General features: G+C 45.2%; 1 protein-coding gene across 4 annotated transcripts in view; it reads right to left on the reverse strand.

Annotated features, from left to right (window-relative positions):
- The window catches only part of SH3PXD2B (SH3 and PX domains 2B), a 115501-nt gene that overhangs the window by 48817 nt on the left and 54618 nt on the right, over positions 1 to 12066 (reverse strand). For all 4 annotated transcript variants that reach the window (XM_017969674.4, XM_054251750.2, XM_002744576.7 and 1 more), the window contains exon 4: positions 7455 to 7531. In XM_017969674.4, the coding sequence (XP_017825163.2) occupies positions 7455 to 7531 (77 nt within the window). The remainder of the gene's footprint in view (positions 1 to 7454; positions 7532 to 12066) is intronic.

Consider the following 12066-nt stretch of genomic DNA (forward strand, 5'->3'; position numbering starts at 1 on the left):
TCCAACTTTAAGCCAGCTCCCCCAAGGTGCGATCTGCTCCAGACTCAAAATGGAAAAACACATCTTGAGGGATGTGGATGGCTTAACAGGGCACCTTCCCTGGTCACTGTCCATCCTTCCATCCTTCTGAAGGGTGACTAAAAGGGTCACTGATTTTTAACATTAGCCTTTAAGTAGCTCCTGCTCTGCAGCAAATCATTAAGGACCGACTGTTTCCAGAGCTGAAGCAGGAAGTCCCAGAGACAGGACAGGCCTTCCCTCCCCAACCTCCTGTTTCTGGTCCTCCTTCATTTTCTGGTTAGAGCAGTGAGTGGTCATTCTCTTGGCCAGGATGAGCTGCTGTCTGCTCCTCGCTCCCCATGGGCCTATTTCTCCTCTGAAATCCTGCAGCCCTTGCAGTTGGAGCCACATCATGAAGGAGCTGATTATATGCTGGACTGTGGTGTGTCCTGGCTGCTTTGTGTGCAAATATCTTGTGGCTCCCCCCAAGACTGCAATAACAGCACTCCCCCGACCTTGGCTCAGCACTGGGTGGCTCCTGAAATGTGTTCATCTGTGTCACTTTATGTAACCCTGGGAAGGCTGGCCCATTTAAGAAATGGGGAAATGGAGGCTCTGGTGAGGTGGGTTGGACTTGAGAGTTCAGGAAAGGCCGACTGCAAACCTGTACCTTAAATCCACAAAAGGCAGCAGGGTGGCAGCTGTTCCTCCTCCTCCACCTTCCCTCTGTGTCTAGACAGTGCTGGGGAGACCCTAAATAACATGAGGAAACAGCCCGGAGCTGGCCGTGTGTCTCTGTTAGAGGAGAGCTGGGTGGGTGTGGGGCACCATGCCTGGAGGTGGTCACTGTCTCTGTCTGGAGGGGGCCTCCCAGGATGGGCAGAGGCCCCAAATGGACCAGAAGGGGAAGGGACAACGATGCCCATGGAAACCTCCCGATGATGCCAAGTTCTCTTCTGGTTTTGAGCTATTCCTCGGAAGTAAAAGCCAAACCAAACCCCCAAACCATAAAAGAAGTCAAGTTAGTAATAAAAGGCAGGGCTGGATGCTTTGATGATGGCCCGTTTCATTTGGGATGGCCTTGACTACCAGTGAAAAGTGACCTGTGGCCGAGAAACCATTCCACTTCTGCTTCCAGGACTGTCCTAGGTTCCGTCAGTAGTGACAAAGAACCACAGCTCCAGCAAACTCAGTCCTGTTCTGGAAGGAATTCCGGCGCTTCGGACAGATGTGGCTGATGCAGGCACGAGAGAGGAGAGCAAGTCCTGCTTGCAGAGGGTAACAATAAAGGTCAGGCAGAAACAGCTCCTGATTCCAGCCTCGTCACTTCCTGGCTGCGAGATTCTGGCCAAGTCCCACTGCCTCTCTGAGCCCCAGTCTGCTCATCTGTAAACTGGAGCTACAGAACACCCATCTTGGAGGGCTGTGCTGTAGAATGAGGAAGTGGCTGAACGGTTTCCATCATACACTAGCTGCTTGGCAGACACCAGTTAACCCTGTTGGCTCTCTACACTGCCCCAGGTACAAGAATATAGTGGTTTCCAAAGACAATTTCAGAGGCAGCCAGATGCCCATGTTAAATCACAATGCCTTGGTTTATGAGAAGATTCAGGTTTTTTCAGTTCTCTTTCAACCCTCTTTAATTTAAACAAGAATGCCCCAGAGAAGGAACACTTGTCTAACTTGCTTCCTGAGAGCAGGATGGGTTCTGCAGAGCCTCTGGTAGGCAGGCAACAGCAGCTAGCTAGATTTAAAAACATTTTCTGTTGTTGTTTCATTGTTTTTATTTTTACTTTTATGGCAGGCACGTGATACCCATTTTTTTGTTTTGTTTTGTTTGTTTTTGAGATGGTGTGGCTCTGTCGCTCAGGCTGCAGTGCAGGGTGGGATCTCAGCTCACTGCAGCCTCCACCTCCTGGGCTCGAGATCCTCCCACCTCAGCCTCCTGAGTAGCTGGGATTACAGGTGTGCATCACCATGCTTGGCTAATTTTTGTATTTTTAGTAGAAATGGGGTTTCGCCATGTTGCCCAGGCTGGTCTCAAACTCCTGGGCTCAAGTGATCCACCTGCCTCAGCTTTCCAAAGCGTTGGGATTACAGGCATGAGCCACTGTGCCCAGCTGATAAGTTTTATGTTATGGTTCAGATATAAAGTTTCCTCTAAGATATGTGTTTTCAGAAGTTCAAAAAGTGAGGAAGCCCTCTTAGCACAGTAAGCAGCACATCAGTCTTATAATCTGAAGTTCAAAAAGCGAGTTGAAGAAAAATATTAATAATAATACAGGTGGGTAGAGTATGACGGAACTCCAGAAGGGAAGTCTCAAATGACTGGAGCCTGGTAAGTACTGCTGTTATGTTGCCCATGGTTTAAAATACTACAGCAGGGGGACGCACACTCACATGTGTGTACGTTTGTGTGTGTGTTAGATTTAAGCTACACTGTACAAAGTGGCTGAACGGTTTCCATCATACGCTAGCTGCTTGACAGACACCAGTTAAACCTGTTGGCTTTTTATACTGCCCCAGGTACAAGAATATAGTGGTTTCCAAGGTTAGTTAGTACCTGAAGTCCCCTCATTGGGAATGAACACTGATGCAAGTGAAAGACTCTAATTAGAAGTCCTTCAGAAAAGGCTGCTTCAGGGCTTTAGCTGTCTTCATAGTGGATCAATGAAGTTAGGCCTTTATTCATTAACCTAATGTTGTTAGAAAGAATTTTTTTTTCTACTGGTGAAATGATCCTAGAAATATTCTCAGACACTCTGGCCCTTGCATGAACAGAACCTGGTGAGCCCAGTACTGTACCTCCTTCAGAACAAGGCCCTGGGTCTAGGATTTGGGGTTCAGAGTCTTCTTGAGGATTTTACTGTCAGACCACGGTTAGGATGAGCTGATCCTGCTTCTAGAATGTGGCTGCATCTGCCTCGAGAAATCATTCATGCAAAGAGGTATCAGACAGACAGCTGGTATTTCAAGGAGCTTCCAGAAAAATCTGAGTAACTATTTATGAGGCAGCTTGATAATAAATGCTTGTATGCATGGCAGGATTCAGCTGACTCATATTTTCATTGTATCTTTCTCGATGAACAGAAGTTCTTATATTTAATGTGTTCAAATAAATCAATCTTTTTGTGCTTTGTATGCTTTTTGTATCTTTAGAAATCCTACACCTAGAGATTATAAATATATTTTCCTGTGTTATCTCCTAAAACCTTCTGTAACATTGCCTCTTACAGTTACGTCTTTAATTTTCTTGGAAATGATTTCATGTGTGGTGTGAGGCAGGGGTTAGTTATCCTTTTTATTTTTTCTTCCCATGTGGATACCCATTTGTTGAGGAATGATCTGCAAGGCTGCCTTTGTCAATATCACAGTGTCTATCCAAATACACACAGATCTGTTTCTGGGTTTTCTATTTGTTTCAAGGGTTTGTCTATCCCTTGTGCTAATACTGCACTATGTTAATTACTGTAACTTTACAATAGGTCTGGTAAAGCAGAAAGTTTCTTCCATTGCAAAATACACCTGGTAGCTAGCGTTGTGATATCATCTGTAGCCCTCATCTATCTCTATCTGTTAGAGACCTTCAATTTCTACTAAAATAAAGCTAGTTGTGATAGATCAAATTGGTTTAAGTCCGTTCACAACGTCAGTAACAGATACCCAAATGTCATGTAACAGCCTATGTAGTCTATAAAAGAAAGGGATTGTTTCATCTCTCTCCAGGAGGGCAGTTGCTTTGAAGCTGAGCCCAGGGAATCTGGCCAACCCAAACTCCAAATATCCGCTCTATTTCTTACATTTAATTAATAGTGGGGGTAGTAACTTCCATGTGGCTCATTTAATATAAGCAGTTTCCTCCCTGTGGTTAGTACAGGTGAATTGATTATCTCTGTACCATTTCAAGCATCAGGCAGATGCAGACAGCTGCTGCTATCCTGTATTACTCCCAGATTTTAAATTTCCTTTTCAAAACCAAAAGTCTAGGAGTTGGTGAAGCCCTGGGTGTGAGGAAAGTCTGACTCTGGAGAGAAGTCATGTGGGCTAGGGAAGAGGCAAAACAGGCTGATTTGGGCTGAGGGAGAACAGATTCTGGGGAAGGTATGAACTGGAACTTCCTGGCTGGGCAAGGTGACCCCCTTTTTTTTTTTTGAGATGGAGTCTCACTCTGTTATCCAGGCTGGATGGAGTGCAGTGCCACAATCTTGGCTCACTGCAATCTCCAACTCCTGGATTCAAGCTGTCCTTCCATCTCAGCTTCCCAAGTACCTGGAATTATAAGTATGTGCCATTATGCCCAACTAATTTTTGTATTTTTAGTAGAGTCAAGGTTTCACCATGTTGGCCAGGCTGGTTTCGAACTCCTGACCTCAAGTGATCTGTCTGCCTCGGCCTCCCAAAGTGCTAGAATTATAGGTGTGAGTCACTGTGCCTGGCCATTTTGTTAACGGTACCTTTTGAGATATAGAAGTCTGTAAGACCATTTAATTAAGTTCAGTTTTTTTTTTTTAAGGCTCACACTTTTGGGGTCATAGCTAAAAACTGCCCAACTCAAGGTTGTGATAACTTTCTCCTATGTTTTCTTCCATTAGTTTTACAGTTTTAGCTCTTATATTTAGGATTATAATCCACTTTGAGTTGATTTTCATGCATGGTATTAGTGTCTAACTTCATTTTTTTCATGTGTATAGCTGTTGTGGGCTATATTGTTTTGCTCCCCACCCCCCATTCATATATTAAAGTCCTAACCCCTAATCCCCCAGAATGTGAATATATTTGGAAACAGGCTCTTTAAAGAGGTAATTTAAAGTAAAATGAAGTCATTAGGGGCGTGCCTTAATCCAATATAACTGTGTCTTTACAGGAAGAGGAGATCAGGACATAGATAGCTACAGAAAAGACCTTGTAAAGACACAGGGAGAAGAGCCATCTCATCTATAAACCAAGAAGAGAGGCTGCCTAGACTTCCAGCCCCCAGAACTGTGAGAAAATAAATGATGTTGTAAGCCACAGTCTGTGGTATTTTGCTATGCAGCTCCAGGAAACTAATGCAACAGCTGACTGTCCCAGCTGTGTGTTAAAAGACTATCCTTTTTGGCCTGGCATAGTGGCTCACGCCTGTAATCCCAGCACTTTGGGATGCCAAGGTGGGTGGATCATTTGAGGTCAGAAGTTTAAGACCAACCTGGGCAACGTATAGTGAAACCCATCTCTACTAAAAAAAAAAAAAAAAAAAAATTGCCAGGCCTCGTGGTGGGTGCCTGTAATCCCAGCTACAAAGGAGGCTGACGCAGGAGACTCGCTTGAACCCAGGAGGCGGAGGCTGCAGTGAGCTGAGATTGTGCCACTGCACTCCAGCCTGGGCAACAGAGCGAGACTCCATCTCAAAAAAAAAAAAAAAAAAAAAAAGGACAATTCTTTTCCCATCGAATTGTCTCGGCACCTTTGTGGAAAATCAACTGCTCAAACATTTTGTAAGATTTTATTTCTGGACTCAGTGTTGTCCTGCTGACCTGTGTGCCTATTTTTGTCAGTCCCGTGTTATCCTGATTACTGTACCTTGTAGGGAGTTTTGAAAATGGGTAGTATGGCTCCTCTAACGTTCTTTTTCAAAAGTGTTTTGACTGTTCTGGGTCCTTTATATTTCTACATACACTTTAGGATTTGCTTGTCAATTTCTATTAAAAAACCTACAAAAAAGATTTTGACAGGGATTGTATTGAATATGTAGATTCATTCTGGGAGGAGTTCCATTTTAACAATACTGAGTCTTTCAACCCACAAGTATGGAATGTCTCTCCATTAATTTAGATCTTCTTTAATTTTATTAAAATGTTTTGTAGTTTCATTATATAAATCCTGCACTTCCTCTGTTAAATTTATTTCTAAGCATTTCATTCTTTGTGTTGCTACTGGGAGTTGGTCTGTTTTCTTTATTTCGTTTCTGGATTATTTGTTCCTAAGATATAGAAATACAACCATTTGCTGTATACTGAGCTTTTATCCTGATCTTACTAAACTCAGTTATTTGTTCCAGCATTTTTCTGATGGATCTCTTATGATTTTCTACATAGAGAATCATGTCATCTGTGAGTTAAGAGTTCTATTCCTTCCTTCCCAATCTGAATGGCTTTTCTTTCTTTTTTGTGTGCTTACACTGACTAGTCCCCCAGTAAAATGTAGAACAGACGTGTAAGGGTAAACATACTTGCTTTGTGCCTGATTTGAGGGGGAGTTTGTTCACCGCTCCATTTAAGAAACATTTCTTGCTATTCCTACCCCTCTCCTATCAGAATCGCTAGTGGTTTTAAGTTGGAGAAATAAATACCAAAGATAAGAAAAGCTGCTAAACAAAATAAAAACATGCCTCGTTCTGACTATAGTCTCAAGACAAATGAAATATAACCAAAAGGCAGGTCCCTTGTTTTTTAGAACATTCAAGGGACAGGAAGCTGCTGTACCATCAAACAAGAGGGGTTGGTTAAATATCTTTTGAAGCATGCATGTATAATGGAATACTATACGGTCATTAAAAGTAGGCTTAAAAGGATTTTTTTTTTTTTGAGACGGAGTCTCGCTCTGTTGCCCATGTGGGAATGCAGTGGTGTAATCTCATCTCACTGCAACCTCCGTCTCCCAGGTTAAATCGATTCTTCTGCCTCAACCTCTCAGGTAGCTAGGACTATAGGTATGTGCCACCACACCTGGCTAATGTTTGTATTTTTAGTAGAGACGGGGTTTCAACATGATGGCCAAGCTGGTCTCAAACTCCTGACCTCAGGTGATCTGCCTGCTTTGGCCTCCCAAAGTGCTGAGATTACAGGCGTGAGCCACCATGCCTGGCCAAGAGGATGTTTTAATAGCAGAGAAAGTCTCATATAAGAATTAGGGTAGGCCGGGCATGGTGGCTCATGCCTATAATCCCAGCACTTTCGGAGGCCAAGGGGGGTGGATCACAAGGTCAAGAGATGGAGACCATCCTGGTCAACATGGTGAAACCCCATCTCTACTGAAAATACAAAAATTAGCTGGGCATGGTGGCATGCGCCTGTAGTCCCAGCTACTCGGGAGGCTGAGGCAGGAGAATTGCTTGAACCCAGGAGGCGGAGGTTGCGGTAAGCCGAGATCCCGCCATTGCACTCCAGCCTGGGTAACAAGAGCGAAAATCTGTCTAAAAAAAAAAAAAAAAAAAGAATTAGGGCAAAAGAGAAAGAGAGACAAAATAACACATATTGAATGCTCTCAACATCATTAAGAAATGCACATAAAGAAAAGGTGGAAAGGAAATATATAAATCCCTTAATAACTGTTGTCTCTTGGTTTAATGACCTTCCCCCCGATTTCTTTACATTCCATTGAATTGCATAAATTTTTATCAATGAGCATCTTGTAGTCAGAAAAAGAAAACAGAATACACCTACAGGGAAGACTGTGTGGGCATTTCCCAGCCTTACCTTACAGTATTCATCAATTGGTATCAGGCGTTTGACAGCCACGTCCCGGATGTGGCTTCGTCTGAAGAGAATCTTACCTGCAGAAGATGAGAGCAAAGACAGTGTTGTCAGGGCAACCTGAGAGGGTGTGGACATGGCTGTTTCTAAGGCAGGTCTGAGTGGTGCTAACATTCCTGGCTGTGATCAAGGTACTCCTGCTGGGCTTCTGTGGGGCTTGGATAAGCCCATGTTAGGTCCCCTAACCCCTGTTCACAGCTTTAGCTCAAGAGCTTGGGGGAATTGGACCCATGGTATACGTTTTGGTGAGATAAGGGAGGCTGAAAACAATTGTGGAAGGAAGCCACTCCTATCCGATGAAGAAAGAAGGTTGGACCCAAGGATGTGAGGTCCTGTCCAACTCCAGGATACTGATTGGGTGAGAGGACAGTGGGTAAGCAGACATGCCCTCAGCAATAGTTCAGTCTCCTTCTCCCCTTTCTTCATTCACCTTCTGCTTTCTCCTCATGTTCCCTAAACACCCATGCTCTGCCATTCTGAGCCCTCCCGTCTGCCTGCACACAGCCCATGCAACCCCACCACCCCCTCATATGGGTTAAGAGTTCTTGGCTCTTTCTGACTGCACACATTATTTATTTTTATAGCACTTCTTTTAAATTTATTAAATTAAATTTTAATTTAAAAGAATTTAAATTTATCAAGTTAATTATTTAATATTTATTATATATAATACATAATTTAATATAAATTATTTAATTAAATTTAAAATTTAACTTTAATTTTTAAAAAGCACTTCTTTTTAATTTACAGCACATTCCTCCCTCCCTCCTTCCCTCCCTTCTTCTTTCCTTCCTTTCTTCCCTCCTTCCCTTTCTCCCTCCCTCCCTCTCTCCCTTCATCCTTCCTTCCTCCCTCCCTCCCTTTCTACCAGTCCTGTCATATGCGCTGCACAAATAGGAACTGACTGCATCTCAGTCCATTTTGTGACACTAATGTTTGATAAATGTATGAATGTGGCTTCCACCTACAAAGATGACAAATCCCTCCAGTTCCTTCCCCAATTAGTGTTTGTAAGAGAAGGGTTTTGAGTCCTCCTATTTCACCCAGTATTAACTGAGAGTCCACTACCTGCTTTATGACATCTGAAACTCTGGGGCATGGGGCTATGAACCACCGGTATGACACATGGGTGGAGAATGTGAGTCACAGGAAAACATGGGTATACACATGATGCCACTGAAGATCTCTGGAAATATCCAAGACATTGATATATCATGGGTGACGTTTGTTTAAAGCAAATCAGTGGGCTCTCAAGAGTCTAGATAGAATATCCTCTCTTTGGGAGATGGAGGTGAAACATACAAACTAAAGATTAAGGCCACCTGGCTCACCATTCTGGATTTCCCACAGTCGGAGGTGGGGGAAATCAGAAAGAAGACATAAAGAAGGGCCAAAGACATGGGGGATGGAGATAAGCACCTCTACCAAGCTCATGCAAAGTGACTAGGGGGAATCTATGGGTAGGTCAAGGGGAAGGTGTGGGAGGACCACAGCTGCTCTAGAGAGCAGAGCATGGAGACCTACTAAGAGCTCTCTATATTTTCTGGTCCTAGGATGTTGGTTAAAAAGATGAATTTGGGTCAAGAGCCTGGCAAGGTGAGGAGAGATTACTTTTGATCTAAGATGGTTTCTGGTGAGATGGCTGTCTCCACAGATCAAGCTTGGGTGAGCAGGGATAGGATGGCATAGAAAAGGCTAGTAAGGGCTGGGCACGGTGGCTCGTGCCTGTAATCCCAGCACTTTGTGAGGCCGAGGCAGGTGGATCACTTGAGGTCAGGAGTTTGAGACCAATCTGGCCAACATGGTGAAACCCTGTGTCTACTAAAAATACCAAAAAAAAAAAAAAAAAAATCAATCAGCCAGGCATGATAATGCATGCCTGTAGTCCCAGCTACTCGGGAGGCTGAGGCCGGAGAATCACTTGAGCCCAGGATGTGGAGATTGCAGTGATCTGAGATCACGCCACAGCACTCCAGCCTGGGTGACAGAGTAAGTGAGGCTCCTTTTCAAAACAAAACAAAACCAAAGAACGGTTAGTACAGTAAGAGTTTTCATAATATGACAGAACTGGAAGGGATGCTGAAAAACAACCCTACTGACTTTTAAAGATTTGCAATGCAAAATGGTAAAGGAGATTTGCACCCAAAAAGACCATATGGCTACTCCAACATTTGAAATAATTGGACAACTTTCTCTGGTGCCAAAGGACACTATTTGGAAACTAGGTAGACATGGCAAATAAAAAAAAGAGATAAAGTCTTTTTTTCTCTCTCATTTTCACCAATTAAAAAAATATCTAGGCTGGGCAGGGTGGCTCACGCCTGTAATCCCTACACTTTGGGAGGTTGAGGTGGGCGGATCACCTGAGGTCAGAGGTTTGACACCAGCCTGGCCAATGTGGTGAAACCCCATCTCTGCTAAAAATACAAAAATTAGCTGGGCGTGGTGGCACATGCCTATAATCCCAGCTACTAGGAGACTGAGGCAGGAGAATCGCTTGAACCTGGGAGGTAGAGGTTGCAGTGAGCCAAGATCCTGCCACTGCACTCCAGCCTGGGAGACAAGAGCAAAACTCTGTCACAAAAAAACAAACTCTAGATGAATCAGCTTCACAAAGTTCGAAGTGCTTTTGTCTGAGGAATAGAAGAGAATTCTGGTTTTCTTCTTTACACTTTCTCCTCAGTTCCTCCCGTAAACATTTATTGCTTTTAGAATCAGCAAATTTTCATGTCATTAGCAAAAAAAGTAAATGAGGCAGTGAAGTGGGAGGGGTTTTGCAACTGGATTTCCTTGGAGCCTATGATCTTATTCACTGACCAGGTACAGTCTCTGTGAGCCCTTTCTGTGCCATGCTTTGGGGCTAGTGGGGAGCAAGACAGCTATGCCCTGCCCTCCTGGTGCCGACAGCTGGTGTTTCCCAAAAGCAGGGGAGGGGGACCCTGCTGGAGTTTGGGTGGGGCAATGCTTCCCTGGACTGGCCCTGCCCTATAGGGTGTTTAGCATCCTTGGTCCAAATCCAGATGAAGCTGGTAGCCTTCCCAACCCTACCCACCTCCAGTCATTGTGACAATCAAATATTCCCCATCTCCATTTTATTGTCCTCGTAGGTGGAACTACTTGCAATATAGAGCCCCAGGAATGTCCTGAGCCTTCAGGAAAAAACAAAGAATGTGTGCCTATGAAGAGAAATCCTACCCAGCAAATGCTCCCTGCACTCGAATTTATCTGAAAATGGGAGAGGGGTCCCTAGTCAAAATATTTTGGTCCCTTTCTGTAAATTTTTCCTCTGTAAAACAGGGGAAGGGTGGAGGGTGGGTGTACAGGCATCTTACTGAAAAGGTCGTGAGCAGGCTCAAAATATCTCCAACCTCATGGGACAGCACTGGCCCATGGCAATAGGCACAGGCTTGTCCTGAGGCTGCCACCGACTAGAGACCAAAGGTAAGGATCCATACAAGGCTTGATCTACTGGAGCTGAGAGGGAACAGAAGACTCGGGTGCACTCAGCATTTCCTGGGGGGTGACACAAGGACAAAAGTGTCACTCCTGTACCTGTGTGACCTCAGTGAGATGGGAATCTCTGGGTGCATGTCTGGTGCCCTGCCAGCAATGAGGGCAGGATGCCCTGTGGCAGCAGTGGGGCCTATTGGAGAGGCTCTGCAGTCAGTGAGGCCCTGGCCAATCCCAGACAGCGCTGCTTTGGGAAATGCATTTACCTTCCGGAGCCTCAGTCTCCTCATCTGTGAAATACGACAGCAGCCCCTAGCTCTTAGAAGGCGTCTCCATGATACCCAGCACAGGGGTGGCCCTTAGTAGGTGCTTGCAAATGGGCAATTCCTTATTATTTTTTTTAGACTTTAGATGACTCATGCACTCCCAGCTTTCTTAAACCTGCCTCCTATGGGCTAATTTGTCATTTATCCATAGCAGAGCCCGAGTTGTGGCTCAGGTCCTGGCTGTGGGGCAGAACTGTGTGGCCAGTGGTAGGCATGGGAGCCAGCACCGCCTTGGCCTGAGCCTCCCTGGTGAGGACCCATGGGCAGCAGCCCTGGCCTGTGCCTGACGTGAGTGTTTCTGAGAGCATCTCAGGGAAGCAGGGGAGCCGGCTGCCTTCCTGGAGTGGAAAGGGTGTTCAGAGGCGAGCGCGGCCTTTGCTGGGAACGGTTGGCTTTTGTTTTCCACCGAGGAGGAAGGCCAGACTGTAATTCCTATTTTTCAGGCAGCATCCTCTGCCAAGTTGGCTTCCCCAGCTCCTGCTGGGATGGAAAACTGTGCAGGCTGCTCTCCCCTCCCCCGTCTTTGTGCTAACATGAGACTTGCTTTTGTTCTGCTGACGCGGCAGTCTTGGCAGAAAACTGACCCTAGAAGAGGGGGCGCTTCTCTGTGCTTCCCTGCCTCGGCCTCACCCTCGGCCTCGAGGAAAAGCTAAGAGGCGTCTCAGAAGGGGTGGTCGGGGGTCCTGGGGCCCAGCGGGACCTCTCCAAGCCGCAAGTGGGTGCCTTGAGCAGGGACCAAGTCCCTGGGAAGGGCATTTTGATTAATTCTTTGGTGGAGA

This window comes from Callithrix jacchus, chromosome 2 (assembly GCF_049354715.1).
Source record: "Callithrix jacchus isolate 240 chromosome 2, calJac240_pri, whole genome shotgun sequence".
In the NCBI taxonomy this organism is placed as follows: domain Eukaryota; kingdom Metazoa; phylum Chordata; class Mammalia; order Primates; family Cebidae; genus Callithrix; species Callithrix jacchus.